This window comes from Dermacentor silvarum, unplaced genomic scaffold, assembly GCF_013339745.2.
Source record: "Dermacentor silvarum isolate Dsil-2018 unplaced genomic scaffold, BIME_Dsil_1.4 Seq14678, whole genome shotgun sequence".
NCBI classification, from domain to species: Eukaryota; Metazoa; Arthropoda; class Arachnida; order Ixodida; family Ixodidae; genus Dermacentor; species Dermacentor silvarum.
The window spans coordinates 1-21,793 of NW_023605754.1; the positions used below are offsets into that span (position 1 = coordinate 1).

The 21,793-nt window shown below is 43.1% G+C and overlaps 1 protein-coding gene across 1 annotated transcript in view; it reads right to left on the minus strand.

Annotated features, from left to right (window-relative positions):
* Positions 1-1,708: 1,708 nt before the first annotated feature.
* The window catches only part of LOC119434655 (alpha-mannosidase 2x-like), a gene marked incomplete at its 3' end in the record, with an annotated part of 32,308 nt that continues 12,223 nt past the window's right edge, over positions 1,709-21,793 (minus strand). Inside the window, exons 7-18 of the mRNA XM_049659545.1 lie at positions 20,243-20,355; positions 18,732-18,918; positions 16,933-17,110; positions 15,856-16,058; positions 14,377-14,562; positions 12,706-12,820; positions 10,474-10,547; positions 10,203-10,365; positions 7,400-7,439; positions 6,374-6,425; positions 3,208-3,301; positions 1,709-1,834 (exon numbers count right to left, since the gene is read on the minus strand). Of these exons, the coding sequence (XP_049515502.1) occupies positions 1,709-1,834; positions 3,208-3,301; positions 6,374-6,425; positions 7,400-7,439; positions 10,203-10,365; positions 10,474-10,547; positions 12,706-12,820; positions 14,377-14,562; positions 15,856-16,058; positions 16,933-17,110; positions 18,732-18,918; positions 20,243-20,355 (1,531 nt within the window). The remainder of the gene's footprint in view (positions 1,835-3,207; positions 3,302-6,373; positions 6,426-7,399; positions 7,440-10,202; positions 10,366-10,473; positions 10,548-12,705; positions 12,821-14,376; positions 14,563-15,855; positions 16,059-16,932; positions 17,111-18,731; positions 18,919-20,242; positions 20,356-21,793) is intronic.

Below are 21,793 nucleotides of genomic sequence, written 5' to 3' on the forward strand. Positions count from 1 at the left end.
GCAAGAAAAAGTTAATAAAAATGGCAGAAAAAAGTTAGAAAGTTTGAGTAGTAAGCAACCGCCACCTGAAACTTCAAAGATATATGCGAGCTATGGTTAACAACATTTTACATAAGCTTCAAATTTAATAGCCAATTTACAAGCGACTGTTACAGCAAGATATTCATATCTGTATCTAAAGACAAAATTATCAGGAGTATTAAGTACAGTAAGGTCCACTAATAATGTGAACAGCCAATTGGTAATAAATGTGCTTAACATATCTCAGCTGTAATCAATGACTGAACACTAATTAAGAGTTCTCGTTAAGAGTGTAGTACACTATATGGTACATAACAATACACTCTTGAAGCATTTTGTTTAGACTTGCTAAAGAAGGACCACCGAGACACAACTTCTGTATTTCAAGACACATTTCTGGAACCTAATATCCTTGAACCCGTTTCTTCTACCTTTCTTCCACACATTTCTGTAAATCTATTGCTTATTTATTTTTTTTAATAATGATTTGCTTCTTAGAGCTCCTCTAATTCTTATTCCTTTTAGTTTACTGTAAAAGCATGTGATGAGCTGTGGATTTGTAGGCAGTGCCAATATGTTTGGCTGACGCATGGAACCTACTCGCACTCTGGCTGACACATTAGTCACTATTGTAGTCGTTGCGTCAACAACTTATAAAGTCAAAGTATCTGTTTATTTGCTTTGACCTGACCCCATTTCATTGGTGATTTCGTAAATTGTTGCATTTTTTTTTAAATAAGGAAACCAAGATGATACAAGACAGTGGTTCTCAAACTTTTAGCTGTCGTGCACCTCTTAACCATTTAGTCTCCAAGTCTGAGCCGTACATGTCCTCCTGCCAGTTGGGCCGATATGCCAAGGACGAATCCTACTCATTCATGGAGCACTTTGCTTTGCTCTGCAAAAATGACTGATGCATGCCAGCTTGTTCCACAGGCAACTTCTGGCTTTGGGCACACATGAATATTAAATTCTGGGGTTTTACGTGCCAAAACCATGATTTAACGTGGAGGCACACTGTAGTGGGGGACTCTGGATTAATTTCGACACCTGGGGTTCTCTAACGTGCACCCAATGCATGGTATACGGGCACTCTTGTGTTTCACCCTCATCGAAGTGTGGCTTCCTGGGCCGGGATTTGATCCCGCAACCTCGTGCTTAGCAGCGCAATGCCAAGTCACTAAGCAACCACGGCGGGGGACTCTCATGAATATAATTAGTTTTGCTATAATGGGTGAAGCAAATATTATTGCAGACTTTACATTTGCTGAGAAAAATCTCTCTGCTGACTTATTACTCAATGTTTACAATGAATACAAGGGATAAACCTTACAATTGATCATTTTCAATAAAGTAAATTAAAAAAAAATTATGTATACCATTCCAGATCGTGGTGGTTAAAAAGATTACAGTGCAAAAAAAAAAAAAGAGAGAGAGAGAGAGAAGGGAGAGTGTTTGAGGACCTTTCTGCACAGAATTCCTGGGAATGAAATTCAAGTGTGCACCAATAAACTACCTTTTTGGCTAAACAAAAAGCAGAGTGTGTTTTAATAATATTAACTACCAGTTCAGCCTAATTTAGATGCTATGATGCAAAAAAGAAGAGGACACGAAGACATATGAAATGCACAACATGCACTGTGTCACATGTGTTTAAGCAAGGAGCTGTTCCAAAAACTGTGCATACCCTGGCCTTCTCATCAGGAAGGAAGAGGTAGGCTCCACTGCGATCCTTGTTCTTGGGGCGAGTACCATACTTGACAAACAAAGACTCAATGTCTAGGCTCACGTTCTGGTCTTTCACTAGAACATGCTGAAAAAAGAGAAAGGTCGCTTAGTTCAAAACGTCAATTTATACTTCATGATAGAGGCAGTGCAAAAAAAGCATGTAACAATACCTCGTAAAGCACCATGTAATTTTGCAGGAGACCTCTGATGTTCCAATGAACTATTTGAGTGCCCTATTAAAAAAGAGTTGTGCTGTGTGCCAGGAAAAAGGGGCTTTATCTCAATGGTTCCTCTATACAGTTTAACCTCGGTATAAAGAACACAGATATAACAAAGTAAACCTAAAGTATGGTTGGCCTACATTACTTAAATGAGTTTTCTAGTACCATAACGAGACTGAAAATGCAAGCTGTGAGACAATTAGGTCACAGCGAATCAAATATTAGTTCATTCACAACATGAAATATGTGCTCTTGAAGCAAAAAATGGCAAATACTCAGGAATAGCAACTTGAGACGGCACATTCTGGACACAGGCAATGGCTTGGCTTGGCTAGCCTGCAGCTGGCAAGCCAATGCATTGATTTGGTGTGACCAAACCATTCACTCAGTTGCACATAACAATGCAAAGTGCATTTGTAAATTAGTGTTGTGCACATGCCAAGTATCGGCATGACAAGCCACTCACGAGCCATCTAAACCTTTGATGACCTGTTGGAAGCGGCATGTTTGCATTCCTTTCACATAGAGCTGATTGCAATTTTTTTTCGTGATATCAGTGTATTTACTTATAATGACTAAGTGATATGGCAAAGGTATTTTTGCATCTGCAAAATCTTGTCCTTAGTCTTGAGTTACAGAGCACTGTTCTTCAAGAAGACCTTTGGACTGGACTGGACAAACTTTATTTGGGTCCTGCAGGACGCGCTTAGGGCGTAGTGGGCGTCTCCCACAAGACCTTTACCATCCCAAATTTAAATTAGACTGGTCAGGAATTCTCTATTGTAAACATAATTACAGGTAACAAATCAGCTTTGCAAAGAACAATAATATCTGTGGCTAATTGGTCATTGTCTATCAACATTTAAAAAAGTTTGCAATAAAGAAATGTACATAAAGTGCTGTGAAGCTCGACGATGATCAGAAATTGTATGTATATACATAAGTATCAAGTAGTACTAGCTCAATGAATGAACTGGTAGACAAAAGTGTTTTACCTGTACAAGAGCCAGAAATACCTGCACTATCTTTTTTTCAGAGCAATAACAGCGAGTCTAGGTAAGTTCTTTGCCATTCAAATGCTAGATGCCCATATGGTCACATTTCGGAAAAAGGATGTCATTACAAGAATTTACAGGCGCATAAGTTATAAGGGCCATAACTATTACCCATGTTGAAAAGAATTTGAAATTTTTAAAGACAAAGTAAGAAAACATTCACAGGCATGGGAGCTACATACCTTCAGCATTCCTGTGGTGGGCGAAAATGTGGCTGCTAGATATGGGTCTGTATACGAAAATCTTCCCTTGAATCTGAGCGCGATTGGGAAATATCTAAATAGAATAAAAAGAAGAAAGAAGAAAAAAGAAGAGAAGGTTAAGCCAATCTGCGAACTTGACAGATCAGGCCTAGCACAAGAACCATGTACAGGGCATTGAGCCATTTTAGCAGTCAATTAGGCAATTCATTAGCTCTGACAACTTATAGTAAGGAAACCTCCAATGATATGCTTTAGGGAAAAACATATTTTGCTGGAATCTACAGATGGAGGCATTTCATCTGAGAAATTTGTCACTCACATGCAAATTTACCAACACGCTGAAATTAACACATAGTTTATAGAAAAATAATACAATTAAACCTTATAATGAAATTCTCGATATAATGAAGTGTTTAACTTCTTATCAATTCTTGTCCATAGAACACCCTGTATTTAGAACCTCAATAAACGCAGTGCGTTTAAACACGATTGCAAAATACAGTCGGAACCCCCTACAACAAATGCCGCTACAACGAAATTTCTGCCACAACAAAGATTTTCCGATTTCCCATAAGCTGCCCATAGAAAGTAATAAAAACAGAAGTCACAGGCCGGCGTGGCACATGCAGCACAGTCACAGCGTAAGCTGGTGGAGCGGCTCAAGAGTAGCTCCAATTTGGGCACCACGCACAACAGGGTCTTCGCAGCAGTCTGTTTGCCTCGTTTTGACGAGAACGATCTGAACTGTCCGCCCGGCGTCGACGGCGAGCTGAGGCTTGTAATGCTCTCTGCAAAGCAGTCTGCCAAGCCCGATCAAGCCTTACAACTGCAACTTACATGTCGGGCGTGCCACGTTTGCAGGCACCTTAACTAGATGGCGCCACCACACTGGCGGAGGCTAGGCAGCTTGGGAGCACGTTGATTGCGTGCCTCGTCTGAATCGCATATCGTCGTCTGCGCCAGGCATCTTACCTAGATGGCGACCATACTGGTGGAGGCTCGAGGCGTCTCCCCTGCGTGCTTGCATTAAGGGTATTTTCAGCAGCCCGATAGCAAGCGCTTGCGTGGCTCAGTAGTAGAGTATCCGGATCCCACGCAGCAAGCGTGGGTTCGATCCCGGCGAGAATCGGGTACTTTTTTAGCGTTTCCAGCATTAGCGGTTACGCGGCGGCATCATCGCGACCCGAAACGGCTATTAGAATGAGCCCATAACAGCTTACGCTATAAAAAAGTCTCTTCATAACAAAGGCATTTTATTTGGAATTTCTGCTTCAATGAACTTTTCAAGAACGAAACTGGGACTGAAGTGAAATTGGAACTGCCGAGTAGTCAAATTAGAAAGCCCTTCCAAAGCTGTGATGATAGTATGTGCTTGAACGAGGGTTTTGCGAACAATAAAATCCAAAGCACCAATTTGAGCCACTGCAATCCATAGCCATGTGTGGTCATCACGCGCCTGCACGGACTGCACGGGATCACCACAATCGCTGCTGTTTTCTCTGTGGTGAGTGTCCAGTCAAAATGGCTGGCCAACAAAAAAGCGTAAATTTTTCTCGCTCGAGGAGAAGGCACAGATGATCGCTGAGGCAGAAAGAGGACGGAAAAAATTTAGCAGTTTCACCCGAAAGGGGAAGCATCAATTGCGATAGCAAATTAGTAGACAGCTATACAAACTAAGGATAGTAGTTTTATCAGCAGTATAAACTTGTAAACATTCGCTTACTAACTAAATTACCAAGCATGATGTCATGCGCGCACAGGTAAACATGAACACATCTCGCTAAATGACCGCGGAAACTCACTGTCAAAACGCTGGTGTGAGGGGAGCGGCAATAGCAGCGAGCGAATTGATCTCCGTGCCGTCTCTAGCTTCAATGTGAACTAAACGTCGAGAGCACAGTGCATACGACTCTACTGGCACTAGTTGCACTTTGCCCACATCGCATATCGCTTTGAAGATGAGGCCATGGGGGCGTGCACTTTGTGCACGTTGCAGATCAATTTCAGGATACGGCGGCCGCATTGCCGCGCCACAGGCAGCAACCAATGTTTGTCAACATGATGCCAACGTCTCGTCATCGGAGAAATGACAATCCGCAAATACACTGACTTTGGCGACTGCTTTGAAAGTAATGGCGTAAGAAATTCAGGCTGACCACTTCTGGAAATAAAACTTCCGGTAAGCGTAACTTGCCAAGCTTGCCGACTGTTTCATACATATGCAGTGAAATTGTGATAATTTAAACCGCTTCATTGCGGCGGTGCATGTGCCGCAAAATGAGTGTTTCGCGATCGGCTGGGCACGTGCGTTAGGTTAGGCGTTGGCCGCAATGTACGAAAGTTGACACTTATTGACACCTCCGGTACGTCTCGACCTTTGCCCTCACACCATTGCGAAGATTTCCCGGACGGTGGCTTCGGTTTCGTCTGTGGCTTTGCCATTTGGCATACGTATATACACATAATTTCGCATCAACAAAGTTCCCCAACAAATGTTTCGCGTCCCGTGAATTACATTGTAGCGGGACTTGACTGTAATAACATTTCCCTGCCGCCACCAAGGAATACCGGGATAATAAATGTAAATTTCTGCAGATGGTGAAATGGTTGAAGTACAAGCCACTGCTTGTGAATGCAGCTCCCGAATTGTGCCGTGACCAAGAGCGAACTCTGAAGAGGAGCAGCATCATATTCTGTGTTAAGTCCAAGTACGATAAGATCCTATCGATCCCCGCGTGCTGTATGCTTTGGGTGTGAGTGAAAGCGAGCAAGGGTAAGCTGAGAAGGATGGAGGCTGGATGAGCACTGAGCAAGAAGAAAGGGGGAGGGCAGCAAGCTCCCAGTAGTGCTATTAGGTGCCCACAAAGGGGGGCGAGGACAGTTAAGCGTGTGTCTCCATTTATAGTGTGGCTGAGCGCATTTGCAGCGCGAGCGCCCTGTTTTAGAGGTAGTCTGCTGCGTGTGCAAAGAGTGGGCGTGCCGAGATGGCGTGGCATCATGTGCGCTGTCTTTCCATGCATTTAGTACTGGAGGTTGCGTAATCTCGAGTTTCGGCGATGCGTTGAAGCAAGAGGCAGACGAAGCATTCGCTCCCTGCTGCTGGTGCTTTTCATGATAGCGTCATTTTACTGTGGACGACACACACATATCAGCTGCGGGGGTGAAGTAGACACAAAGCGTGGCTTTCTTCATTCGTACTGCAATGTGAACATATCATCCGTACGGCATGATATATCTTTCGTCGCTGACTCTCAAATTCAACAGGATGAATTTTTTTTCCATTCAAATTTTCTTTTCCTATTGCTCGATAATTCAGAAAATTTGCGGCCCCTTCTGTGTAACAAAAATTCATCAGCAACTGTACTTATTTGCTTAAAGATTGAACATTAATACAAGAAATTTCGACATAGCGAAGCAAATTGCGATTTTAGTGACTTCGTTATGTCGAGGTTTAACTGTATTGACGCAGAAGGCAGCAATGCAAAACACAGCGAAAAAACTATGCAGCATAACCTGTCCAAAAAAATTGCCCAAGTCTATGAACTATGTAAAAATTTTTAATGATCTAAAATGCCTAAAATTTGAGGAAATCTGATGAACTCCAGCAGGTGCACACCATAGGCAATGAACAGCTGCTTATATCACTCAACTTCTTTCACTTGGTTGCTGGTTTACAGCTGTTTACAGCTGCCTCAACTGCTGTTTACAGCATCTCATGCAACATGACACTGATATGTCATGAGCCATACACTGATTAAACAAATAAGAAAAATTATGTTTATTTAGCAACTGGTCTTTTCATACGCTTTTCCCAGTGATGTCACTAGTACTTGACATCACACTTGAAAGCATGAAGGTAGTCAGGTATTCAAGCATCGTTACACAACAGACATGACACAGCAAGGACCTTCAGTAGGAAAGCAAGGGCCTCACATGAGGGTACAAAAGGAGAGTTTTCAAGACATGCACGAATGTACATAACATTCGCACAGTGTGCACCAGCGGCAGGTGTTTGCCGTTATTAGATAGCATGTGATCGAGCAGCTGCCTAGGCAAAACACAAATGACATGGTAGGTTTACTCACAATGTGTCAGGGATGAAAGGGAATGTGAAGTGTGACAGAAGCAACAACACCATGCCGCTGATTCCCTCAATGTGTTCCACCCGTACGTGGCAAGCCAAGAGGTGGGACATCAACCTGAAAGGACAGCTAGAAACAAACACACTATAATTAAACGAGGAACTAATAGGCGTTTGAGAAAGTGCCTTAGTTTTGGAGCACCTTTATTTTTTTCAATCTAACCATTCCTGCACAATTTTTTTCCCTCTCCATTCCGCATACATTGTCATCGCTCTCATCGCCTAACAGCAATACAGAAATGACTTAAACGCGTTTTTTTTTTTTTTTTTTTGCCTTTGTGCCAGATTGCAAGCAGCCTAAGTGCCAAAATGTACAGAACCAAAACGGTTGTGCAGCAGTCTACTATAACAGAGCTACCACAACTAACAACTACGTGCGCTTTCAAAAGGTTTTTCTGCTTTACATCAGTAGACTAACCAAGACACTGCTCCAGCTACTGAGAATGCATAATGCTTTGACATTGTGCACAAGCAATGCTTGGTTACAATGTTGGGCAAGCAATCACGGCACAGAAACTACCTCGCTCATAGTTCCAAGTCTACCGACTGCTCTTTCTATGAAAATCAGGCAAAGGCATTACATGACTCATTTGATGCAAAACCTTGTATTATGTTTATGAAATATCACCATGAATATGGAAATAAACAAGAATACTCTTATGCCAATTTATACAATTAGTGTACACAAAAAAATGCCATTTTTAGGAGTAGTCATTTTTAAAAGCAAGCATATCATAAACATTCATATCGAAAGTGTTCCTATTGTGCTTTGAAAAAGGGTAACATTCATGCACTGAGAGCTTTTCATATTCTTTTTTTTTTTGTTTTAATGACTTCTACGTGCCAGTGGCAAAAACACTTCAGTCCCAAGTGAGACGTTCACCATGCTATAATAGGAAAAGATTTCTGGCTTAACAAATTATATACCTTTCCTTTACATTCAAGCATCAGAACAATGCTTTTTGACTGTTGCAAGCAAGTGTGAATGGTAGTTGCTGTAGCTTTTCCAGTGCTTTCAAGCATATGCTGCAACAGTTCAGTGTGAAAATGTGTAGGCCCATGGTTAGCATTTGTCAGTGAGGTCTGTAAAGGAAAAGTATACTCGCGGACTCATTATTACACACAATGAAATTATGCTCTTATAGTTGGGGGTTGCAATCTTACCTGCCATGTTAATGGCTTTAGATGAGCGGCTTTAAGCAGCCTGTATCCCCTTGTCTAAAACACGCAAGCTTGATAGTTTCACATGACGGAGCTTTTAAGAACTACAGTTAAACCTGCTTATAACGAACCTCCATATAACGAATTCCTGGATATAACGAAGTTTTTCGATTCCCCGCCATTACTCCATAGAAGCACATGTATTTGAGACCTCTACATAACGAAGTGGCAGCGGGAGACCCCCTCAATATAACGAATTTCCCCCTCCGACCACCTAGAGATTTCGCCCCAAATTTTGTCATTTTTGCGTGAGCAGCAACCGAAGCACCTTCTCCGCCACGACGGAATGCGAAGCGAGCGCACGTGTGCGTGCGTGCTATGCGAGGCGGCCCTGCATCCTCGACCCGGCGATCTTGCCGCCGCGGGCGTAACCTTTCCCCTCCCTTCATTCAAATGTGATCCCCGCTTGCTGCAGCTGCCTAGTCCGCCAAGCCGGCACTCTCTCCTTTTCCAGCTGATGTTGCCGACGCGCTGGTACACGCTGTGGCACATCAGACTCGATGAGTGCGGACACGCGCTGTCAAACGCTGGCAGCGTGTGGAAGCGCCGCTGGAGAAGCGAGCGAAGTGACCTTCGTGCTGTTGTCTATCGCCTCAACGCAAACTGAGCGCTGAGAACACACAGCACGCAGAAAGATACGTGCCGCCGACGTACCTACACTGCTAGACTCTGCCCCAACGCAGATCGCTTTCAAGATACGGCCTGCGCAACCACGCGCCGCCCCGCTATCCCTCCCCCCTCGCTCTCTCGCCGGTGCCTCTAGCGCAACGGAAGAAGGCGCGCTTACTCCCTGCTTTTCTTGCGCGCGCGAGATTTAGACGCGGTCGTCAGCTCCCCTCGCACGTTTTCACTCGCACATACAGCATACGGCGCGCGGCGACTGCGTTATCCCCCTTGGACTTTTGGGTATGGCCACGCTAGCGGCAAAAACGGGCAGCAAAAACGCGTGGCAACGCGTCATGCCGCGCGCGGCAAAAGCGGCAGGAATCGGGGGTCTTGCGGCATGCCGCGCGAAATGGGTTCCGCGGCAAAGGCCGCGTGCCGTGAGATGAAGAACCAATCAAGAGCGACGAGGGTGACGTCACGGAGCCATCACAATCGGAACGCCGCCGGTCCGCGCCGTGTTTTTAATCGACGATCGTCGTCTCTCGCATGAAACGAGCGCTCGCGGTGTTGCTCGCACGTTCGGAGAGCGCGGAAGATCTTATCGCGCTGCCGTGCGTGCCACGGGACCTTAGCCACGGTGGCCTTGCGGCAAGGCGCTGACGCGCGGCAACTTGCCGCTCGCTGCATGACGGGCGCGTTTTTAGCCGCTAGCGTGGCGGTACCCTTATATACAGAATATCTACGAGCCAAAACCAATTTTAGGGCCACAACGCGTCATGGACCTGGTGTGACATTCCGAGGATGAGTGCTTCGACAAAAACGGAAAACGGGTGCGCGTTACAATTGAGGGCGCGTTAGAATCGAGTAAATACGGTAAACGTTTATTTTTCGAATTTTCGTGCCAACCTGCATATAACGAAATCCTCTTTATAACGAAGTTTTTCGGGAATTTGTCAATTTCGTTATATCCAGGTTTAACTGTATCTAGTTCAGCCATGCAGCTCACCTCAAATGTGCCTCTGATGAGCTCCTCTTTGTTCCAAACAGGAGAGAGCTGGCTCGGAACGACGCTTCCATTGGCATCGATCACCACAATGGATGCAGTGGAGACCTGTAGATTGACTATTTCGCTTCTTGGCACAGTCAGGGAGTTATAAAATACAACGTATCTGAAACACACACACACACACATAAGGCACAATGGCAATATCTTGGAGATGGCTGATGAATCGGGGTATTGCAGTACATGCAAAGGCACAGTAGACATGTTACTTTACCTAATTCGCCCTTCCCTAGTAAATGTGAGAAGCTGCTTGCGCGGCATTCCATCATAAGTGTCCCGAACGTCATCCTAGAACAAAGTGCAAGAGGCAGGTTATGGCACATCCCACTTCGAGTTTTCAGCTCACTCTCAGAGGAAGTCACTGGGTTATAAAAAACTGTGCAAGAAGAAAAAAAAAAAAGAGAGAATCACAGAGGCAAGATCAGCAACACAGCACTGACCTGCAAGTAAAATTTTACTTAACACTCAGCGCACGTGATTCTACTGTATTTTTGCTTACTTATATCATCTGCTCTGAGAACATGGTACAAAGTGAGGGTGCTAACCATAGGCAAACTGTGCCTAAAGGCATGGCTTCATGGCAATCGTGACCTGTTTTTGCGAAGCCGAACCCGAAGGTACCGAACCTGAACCCCGCACCTCCACCAAAATGTTACGCAAACGAAGGATTATACACTGCAGACTATTTACAATGTATATTTACATAAGGCAAATGCAGCGCTGGCCAGTTCAGCCGACAGCTCGCGAGCAAGGAGCAGTTCGTCTTCTTCGTCGGGGCGCCCGCGCGCATCGTCCACAAAAAACACGCAATATCAGTGGCGCACCGACGGGGGGGGATTCGGGGGTTGTAACCCCCCCCTGAGGCCGACTTAACCCCCGGTTATGTTTAACCCCTTTTCTTTCCTTGCGCATTTGAGTACTGCAACTAAGATGTAAGACGCGCAATCGTCTGCACACTCGCAAAGAGCGAATTTTTTGACAATTTCCCGTAAGAAATCGAAATTAATGCTGTTTAGATGGTATTGGTAAACTGTCAACCCCCCCCTGGCAGAGATCCTGGGTGCGCTACTGCGCAATATGCATGTAGCAATATGCACATTGCTGCAAAGCCACACCAAAACCCAAAACAAAATTCGCCTTGCTATAAATCCGCACCCAAAGGCAAGATTGTTTCTGGAGGTTTGCTTTGCACCAAAGTAATTTGCCAGGTTGCTTCTACAAAGATTCGAATGTTGTGTGGAATTCACTGTGCAATTTCTGTCCCATTTTCCCAATCCTAGGAGGGTAAGTGAAGGTGTGCATTATACACTGGGACACATTATATGTGCATGTGAAAATACGGTAATCACCAAAGCCAACACGGTGGGAGGAAAAAAGAAATTATGGGGTTTTACGAGCCGAAACCACGATCTGATTATGAGGCAAGCTGTAGTGGGGGACTCCGGAATAATTTGGGCCACCTGAGGTTCTTTAATGTGCACCGAAATCTAAGTACACGGGTATTTTCAGATTTTGCCCCCATCGAAATGCGGCCGCCGTGGCCGAGATTCGATCCCGCGACCTCTTGCTTACCAGCACAACACCATATCCACTAAGCAACCACAGCGTGTGTATGGTGGGGAGAGGCCCAGTACAAAATGGGTAGAACAATAAAAACTACCAATTGAGATGCACAGACACTGCGTACATTTGGTGAATGGGCAATTCCTTGTAATGTCTTGTGTTGCTAGTAGCACGACAACACAGAGCTGCTTGTCTTTCTTAAATGTCCATTATTCTGGTACCGTAGTGGGTGGCTCTGAATTAAGTTCAACCACTCGTGGTTCTAAAGATGGGACACTAAATTTAGAGAAACACTAAAACAGTTTAGACGGATAGAGTATTTTTCGAAAGCTCTAATTTCGTAAGTTGTGCAGCAAGGAGACTATTACCAAAAAAAAAAAAGAAGAAGAAGAAAAAGGTTAAAGTTATAGTTTCTAAATTTCGTGCAGCAACCCCAGAGCTGGTGCATCAGTGTGACATTGCAGATTTTGAAATATTACTTCGTATTTGGGTCCTCGTGGCTCAGTAAATGTTTTTGAAACTTGCCAATTTCACTCCCTGGCTCTTTTAGGACACAATGTAGTCCATCATTACCGATAAAAATTGAACTAGGCTGTAGCAGACGCCGTCAAAATTCACTACACGCTGGTGCGGGAACTACAAGGCGTCGTCGCCAGCTGTCTTTCATTTCTGCGTCTTTTCTGGCTTACCACACCTCCTATCACGCTAAGAGTGGATTTTTTGGCTGTTGTAAAAGAACGTAAATCTAAGTACATGAACATTATTGCATTTTACCCCTATCGGAATGCGGCCCACATGGCTGGGAATCGACCCGTACCCTCAAGCTCGGCCTACTCAACGCCCTTGAAATGTTCAATGCATAGGGACATGACACTTGGCTTACCATCTGGAGAACAAAGAGGTCATCTTCAATACCACCTTGAGAAGGCGCATTGAGAAGCATATACAGTGCACCCTTGGTGATAATCTCTCTTAGGTGCTGCAGAGATTTGAATAACCTAAGAAGAAAATTGCATGGATGCATAACAAAATAAAAAATAACAGATAACATGAATACAGTCAACTTCCGTTAATTCAAACCTGACGGTACCGACGAAATTGATCTAATTAGCCGGTTGGTTGAATTAAACAAGATGCAGAAAAAACGCCCAAACACCACACACTGATTCATTTGGTAGTATATGCCCAATATAACACACCCATGAATTAAATGCGTGCCCACTTCTGTGCCCAAAGTAGTTAACTAACATAGAAATGACATTAAAGCTTCTAAACAAAGCGAAATCTAATGTGCACACAAAAGTTGTTGCACAATGGGCACTGGTTTCCGAAAGTCAGCTTCGTCAAAATTTTTTTTGTTAGCTTTGTTGCAATACATCCTTGTTACGCAGCAAAGCATGCGAATGTTGCAAAGGCAATTTTAGTTTTGTGACCGACTGCACCATGCAGAAAATTTTGGCTCAATTAACTTTGTTCAAAAAGGTGCGCGTTGGAATAGGGTAATTACCGTAACCAAACATTTAGAGCTACGGTTATTGCTTGAAAATATTCCTAGGGTGGGCTGAAAATAGGCGTTTTTGACTAGAAATGATGTGTGTTCAACACATTCACTGTCCCATAAGCTTTTTAATTATTTTTTTTTAATAATTTTTATTGCCCAACACAATCTTTATGTCCCATAAGCTGTGCCAAGACAGACGCTGCCACTAAAGGGCACTATCGGGTCATGCTGCATGCATGCTGACTGGTCAATTCAAGTCATCCGACAAAGCCAATTTTAGGATTGAAATAACGAAAGTTTGGGCAACAAATATGTATGGGCGCTGGCCAGGACCTTCAAAGATTTAATTAACTGAAAAAATCGAATTAACCGAGAAGAATTAACGGAAGTCTACTGTAGAAATAAAATTGCATGCACGCTTAGCCTATAGACTCTAGAAAGACTTACGCCGCCTACGGACTAAGTTATGTGTGATCTATATATTTGAATGCAGTTCAAAATCATGAAGAGAAACAAGTTTTCTGCCATTCATCATCTTCTGAAGATTTAGCTATGCAAATGTGTTCCCTCTTCAGTCATCTGCATCATTTTCTCTATAGTGTCACCGTTTCTGACGTGTATCTTCCATTACCGCCAGCATAACCCTTCCCATGTTTTCATTGAGCTGAAATCTATCTCAATGCTGCTTGACCACTTCTGTTTAGGTTGACCCCATGGCAACTGCTATTGCCTTTTTGCCAACATAGCTTCTGTGTCATCATTACCAAACTATTTCCGTCCTTCCTCTAAGTCGTTGCTGCAATGTTCACGACCTTGACTGTTCTTTGATGTGGGGTTCAGAACAATTGTCTTTCGTTGTCACTCCACACACACTCTCACAAAATCTTCACTTAGTGATAAGACAGATAAAATGATTGGACATAAATTGGTTGCCGTATTCACTAAGTGCTTTGATTAATAAACTGATCTTATCAAACAGTCCCATGAATTTTGTAACTGCAAGAACGAGTAAGAAAGCAAGTGGCTGATTGATTGCCTGTACAACAGCCTCACCTCACTCCATAGTCGATAACGACAGGGTTCTTGGCAGTGCCAGTGATGCCATCATGGTGTTGGAAAAGGCCTAGGTTCTGGCGTGCAGTGACTAGGCCATTCATCATGCTGTTAACCAGTGGCATGTAGTCATTGAAAATGTAACCCATGCGTGCCCATACAAGAGAGAACATGATCTCGGCGCCCCTGCAGAAAAAAAGCAAATAAACTGCACTGAAATCTCAAGCATGTACAAGACTGCTGCTTCGCACCTCAGAAGATGACATTCAGCAAGAATAAACTAGCACGACAACACGTTCCAATGCAAAGAAGGCCCAAGCAGGCACGCTGACTCCTTAACATGCACAAGCAATGTGTGTCTACAATTTACTTGTTCATTTGTCTTTTACTTAATTTTATTGAGTGTATAAAAATTCAATTCAGTCTTGAATGACATTAAGCTTATGTCACTTATACTTCATACAGTCATCTTCCATTAATTCAACCCTGATGGGACCAATGAAATTGATCGAATTAAACAAGATGCAGAAAAAGTGTCAGAACACACCGCTGATTAATGCGGCAGTACTTGCTTAAGTCTAACATGCCCCAGAATCAAGTGCGCCCACTTTCTATGTGGCCAAAGTAAAAAAAACTAACATAGAAATGACATTAAAGCTCCTAAAAAAAAGTTGAAATCTAACACACACCCAATTTTCTTAGCACGAAAAATGGCCAAGGGTCTAACATGTGTTGCACAATGATGACGGGTTTCCTAAATTTGCTTCGCCTTGGTACATTGGTGTTATGCAGTAAAGCATACAAACGCCGCAGTTCTGATTAGAAGGTTTTGGTTTTGCATCTGATTGCACTGTGCAGGCAATTTTCAACCGAATTTTCCTTTTAAAAAAAGGCGCACATTAGAATCAGATAAATACCACAATTGGACATGGTTAGCTATGGTTATTGCTTGAAAATCTTCATGCGGCAGGCTGAAATATGTATTTTCGACAGGGGATGACATTCACGTCTCCTAAGCTCCGCTGAAACAGACGCTGCCACTAAAGGGGTCACTATTGGGGTCACATAGGGGTCAACCGCATGTGCTCACTGGTAAAGTTCGAATTCTAAGTTCGAATTCTGTAAGGCCAATTCTAGGATTAAAATAACAAAAGTTTGGGCCCATAGAAATGCACTGGTGCTAGCTGGGACCTTAGGTCGGGATCGAATTAACTGAAAAATCAAATTAACCGAAGTCAAATTGAGGGAAGTCTACTGTGTTAGGTTCGACTGTATAACCCTTGAAAAAGGGAAAAATAAAATCTACAAGTATATTCTGTACAAATAAACTTAATATGAAAACATTCAAGGCTTTATAAATGCAACCTGGCACAACAGACAGCAGGAAACTAAGATCTGTACATATAATTTGACATAAGCTGCTGCTGCTTGAATGCATATGAATTTACACAATATTACAGGGAAAGCTGAGTAGCTCACCTAAGGTGTGCCTCTACAGTACGGTCCATGTTCTTGTAAAATGGTCGAGACGTGTAGTATCCACTCCAGTAGTTGTCATCACGGTCAGCATAGGTGAAGAAATCTCCGCTCAGCGATGGAAACCCTATCGGCATGTTGCTGCTGTCCACTGTGCTCTCGGCACGAAGTGCTACGAAGTAGTCTTCAAGGGTGCCAAACTGTACCTATTAATACCGCAAAGAAACACTGCAATTACACAGGAAGGATGGCCAAGGCACAGGCTATCTGATAGGAAATATTATACTTTGTACTAGTCTACACAGAGCATTGTACTTTAATTCAACCACTTGGTAAGACAGTATCACTGACCAACAATAACTTCTAGAAAATAATGATGAAAACTGCAAAAATTTTCCATGAGGGCAGTAAGAATAAGTGCGAACTTTTGTGACAGTGGAAAGACAAAAAGAATAGGCGAAAGTAGGGAGTGAGAAATTGAAATGACTTATAAGTGATCATTTCTGTTTATCACCTGGATCTAATGCCAATGACTGATTCAAACATTTCTGTCAGACTCACCATGTAACAATGTGTCACATTATCCTAAACTTGAGTACTCAATCACTAAGAGAAACAGAAGAAATAGTGTCATACTAACGCTCAATCTTGAGTCCAAATCTATCAATAGGCAACGTGGACGCAGGCCTCTCCCCGAGACCTTTGATTACATACTGCTGTCCTGTAACAATCAGATCCATCTTACGGTTGCAAATTTTCTAATCTCAACTAATTTTATTCCCCACCATCCTAAACAGTATTCCACTTCTTTTAGCTCTATCTTGTTTACTATAGTAGAGTACTGTTAATCAGCTGTTCACACTATGTGACCAGTCCTACTTCGACTCCTCATTTCAACTAGAACATCACCCATTTACTTTCAATGTCTAATCCACGCTGCCATTTCTTCACCTCCCAAGGTAATGGTCATTACTTTCTGTTCCATCAGCTTTCCATGCAGTCTCTAGCACTCTTTCAAGTTCCGCTTTTATCCAACACCTATTTCAACACTTGGTCGCTACAGAAGCAATTGGCCAATACCTCAGCATGCAGACGTTCATTGGCGTTGATGTAGTCAAAGAGCTTCTGGTAGTTGTTGAACTGGTTGTCCCACTCTGAAGATTTATCGAACCTGAAATCATCTCCGAGTGGCACCAGCACGACGTGCGTGCGGAAGAGTAGCGACTTCTTGCGATACTGGTCCAGGAGGAGCATCGCTCTGTGGGAAAGCCAGCATAAATTAAATGAATGTCCTTCACAGCTGCACAGCAAGACTAGTCTGAAATACTGCCAGTAGTTTCAATTTTGTTTCATCATTAATTTGACACCTTCTGAAGGAGGACTTACAAATGAAACACACAGCAACAACTTGTCACTTGAAGGTGCTCAAAAGATTTCAAGTTAGCGAAGCTCTATGTCCCAAACCTGCACTTTGGGATAAGGAAAACAATGCACTGGTGACACGACTAACTTCGACCACTTGAAGTCTTCTAAAGCACACCTAAGTCTGAGCACATGAGCATTCGTGCATTCTATCCTCACTGAAGCTTAAAATATTCTCAGTCCAACCAATTTTTGTAAGAGCTGGAGTATACATTTAAATATGTTTAAAATGAGCATGCTTTCGTATGACGACGTGCAGATTTTTTATACTGAATGCAATGTCAATTTTTTTATACACCCAGCCGCATATGGACATAATATATTTTCATAAGCCGAAATCTGAACTCTTGTGAACTACAGAGGAATACCAACATCAATTTGTTATATTGCACAACAAAAATGCTGAATGAGAAGTTTTCATCAAAGACCATATTTAGAAACAGAGTAGTAAATTCCATCTGAGAAAATTTAGGATCATAATGTGGTAATATCTGAGAGGCCTTTGATATAACCCCAAAAACGCCTTAGTTTACATTGCGACTTTGACAAGGTGTCAAGATATTGTCTAAAGCATTAAATTTAGCAAAAGTATCCGAAGAGTGTACTGTAGTTAATATCTTCAAGCAGTTATGGATATGGTAGCTATCAGTCGAATATGTGCTGAAATGATTCAACACTGACAAATTGTAACATACAGTGGACATGTAGTTCATTTTGAAAAGCTTTGAGCATCTTGTTCATTACCTTGTAAAGTGGCCAATAACTTTTAATGAAGGATGGTATCACCATTATCAAGAAACAAAGCCATAATAGTATCATTTCAATGAATCCAGCCTACTCCTCCACAACCATGAAAAAGCCAGTGCTTTAAACTTTAAGCCAAAAATTCCACACAAGGAATTTCTGGCTTAAAGAGACCCTAAATGAAAATATTAAGCCTAGCTAGATTGAAATATTTTTCTGTACTGAATTCATCAATTGCAGTGGGAGCAGAGCTTTTGTAAGCGAGAAATTAACGAAAATGAATAACCAGAGTGACATGAGCTACTTTGGACTATGGTAGCTGTCATGCGACATCAGCACTGACTGATTCACAGAGCGGCAGAGAGAGATGTTACATGAGCAATGCGGTGCAATTCAAATAGAGGAGCAGCAGTGGAACCTTCGGTGGCAATTATCTAGGCAACAAAGTCACATATTGGCACCCAGAAAACAATTATAGACTTTTAGGCTAACAACCTATCAATCTAAATAGACTTGATATTTTACTTTAGTGTCCCTTTAAATTTTTCTGAGGGTCAACAAATCCGCAGGAAACTGGAGGTTGGTCATTCAAATGTTGTTCTGTGTTTGCACCTTCTAATCAATTGAAATTATGTTCCTGTCATAAGAAGGCCCACAGACAGTGTAAAACATAGGCAGCACAAAGCAGGAGAGAAAGAAAATAAGAAACTTACCGATCAGCAACATTGTGGTCAGTGATGGCCACAGGGGGCACTTTCCAGGGACAGTTGATCTTATTGCCCGGAAGTCGTTTGAAGTCGAACTGGCAGCAGATCTTGGGGTCAGGTCCACACGTATGTGGCACATCGTAGCTGTAGAATGGCATCATGTGGCACAGGATGTCGGTTGTCTTGTTCTGATCTGTACCCAAGGTAGAGGAAGAAAAGTATCACAACAGGGCAGCTGCTTGCCACTTGTTTGATACTTAGAGCAATGAACGAAAGGGAGCTGGTGGTGAGAGCAAATAAGGCCAGCCGGTGTAACAAATTTACTTGAGTTCCATTTAGTTACTTAACTAGCCTCAGGACCCAAAGGGAATTAGAAGGGGTGGGTACATTTGAGCAAGACACAACACGAATGCATTAGTGCATGCTTGACAACTAATAAAAGCAAATGGTAGTTCTGAAGCAAACTATACTAACCTATGTGTACCAACCATTATTGAAATGGTGGACAGCTGACTATCAGCTATCATGTTTGTAAAATGAGATATAAAAAAATTCTCTTTAGTTTTGACAACAAAGAGGTAGAAGGCTACTTGATGCCTGTTTGCCCAATTTTGGTAATGCCTTTACTAGCCACATTGACAATGCTGCAAAGGAGCATTACATGCAAGGACGTTTAGACTGAACTGGCATAAGCAGGCTTAGTGTTACAATATTACCACCTCACAAACTCAAAACAGTGTTTTTTTTACTTGGGCACAGCACTAGCCACCAAACAATTAAAAAAAGAAAAAGAAAATGGAAAAAACTCAAGTGACCAGAACAGCTTATATTGATGAACAGTGGTCAAACAAGGAATGTTGCTGGAGCCAACATTTCGACAAGGGGACTTGTCAATTAGACAAGTCCTTTTGACGAAGACAATTCCCCTTGTTGAAACGTTGGCTCCAGCAAAATTTCTTGTTGGACCATGCTCATAACTTCAAGCCTCCATCTTCCTGTGAATTTGTCACATTCAGAACTGCTTATATAGTTTACAGCACTAGTAGCTGAACCATGGCTCACACACTTTGCAGCTTTCCAGTGCACACAAATGAAATGTTTGGCTGCAATAAATTCCATGTTTTTGAGAGAGAGATTATGTTCACAGCACTTGGATGAAATTACTAGCACATCGTGCAAGCCTCAATTCCCACTCGTCCGTACTATCTTGTTTAACATTTCGGCTATCATGAACAATACCTGGGAAGCAAAATGTGCCGACAGGATGCTAAAAAAAACAATTAACATGCTAAAGATTCTCAGAGTAAACCTACTGTGCAAAAAAAAAAAAAAAAATTCTGCAGCCTTAATGATCAAGAAATGCTGCTTAGTATGACTCATTATTTAAAGATCGCAACGCAATGGGCACACTAAGTACAAGGAAGCCTTCTCATGTAATAATCATATGGGAAAGATACACACCCAAGGTTGACGCCAGATGAACTCAAGCGCTCTCTGCCGAGCCAGATACTTCTCACCGAGTAGTGGACTCTCTGCACCACCATGTTGGTGAAACCCATTCGCTTGAGAAGGTATGGCATTGTGGAAGAAGGCCAAAGGATCAATTGCCCAACCATTTCTGGGCCGCACCCTGTGTTTCAAACAAGACAAAATAAAAGCACTGTGAACCCATTACTTAACACCTATGCCCCTAGTCGCGTACAACACCAGTACAGCACCTATTAAGAATATTTCTCTCTCTGTGTAACAACAAAATGCACTCAGTGTGTACACCTAGTGCACTAAAATGCAGCTAGCTCATACGATGCTGTGCATCTATGTCTCCCAGTGCCCACCTGGAGTGTGTAACAGCTCCTGCCAGCAAACAGAGGCTGCGTCAACCAGCAATGAAGGTTCACTTTCTTGGTTTCATTTTCTTAAACTATAGACTGTTTCTCGCATCACATGGAGGTGGGAACAGAAAAATAAAGCTACACACCACGTATACCTGTACAATCTTTGTGAAAAGTGTACGGGCTATGTTGCCTGCAGCCGCCAGGCCGTTTACAGGCTATTTAAGGGGGTTCCTGTGGTATGCTATAAGTTACAATGGCCTGGGGAATGGAAAGAACTCTCGTTCTAGCCATCCAAGGTCTGGAGTGTCAGAGTGCTACCACAGGAACCACACCACATAGCCAAACAATGTATACAGTGAAGGCATAGCCCATTTTTGACAAGGCTGTACCAAGTAAGGTCTATGGTGCGGATGAAGGCATAGCCCATTTTTGACAAAGGCTGTACCAAGTAAGGTCTATGGTGCGGATTACTTATAAGAAAGTACATCAAGAGAGCAACATAACCTAACTCCCAGCTACTAGAATATTGTAATATGTAACCCACAAGGCCCCATGTATTTTTTGCCGCATTGAGCTTAATACCTCAAATTCTGATTGAAGTGCAGGAAACTTAGCAAAGCCCATAGTAGTATTATTGATATGCTGGAATGAATTTTCAGAAAACCCTAAGTATTTTATTGCGATAGCAATTATATGGACACTCCAAAGCAGATTTCTGCCGTCGGCACCGTGAGGTTCCGTATGACGTCAATGGAGATGAAATCGTCGCCGCGCGCCGCCGAACCTGTGTATGTGCGAGTGAAAGGCGCGAGGGACGCGCGCTTTTCACGGGAGTGAACGCACGGCGGAGAACAAACGCGCGTTCTGTGCCGTGCTCCCTTAAGGGCTGCAGAAGTAGGCGTCTCTTCCCTCCTTTACAATCACCATATGTAGAGCAAACGCGCCTTCTTCTGACGCACGAAAGGCCGTGGGAGGGGGGGGAGGCAGGAAGGAGGCGACGTTTAGCTGCGGCACCAAGTGCCTATTTATATCAGAGGCTCCGCAACAGTCACCAACGCCGCGCATTTTGTGCGAAACGCGGGCAAAACGCCGACGGCGTCGACAACAGTGCTGTGTGTTGCCGGTGCTGCTGCATGTCCAAGTTTGTACAGTGCCAAAACTACTATCCTTACTCCGTATAGCTCTCTATAAGTGCTTATCGCATTGATGCTTCGCCTTTCGGGTGAAACTGCG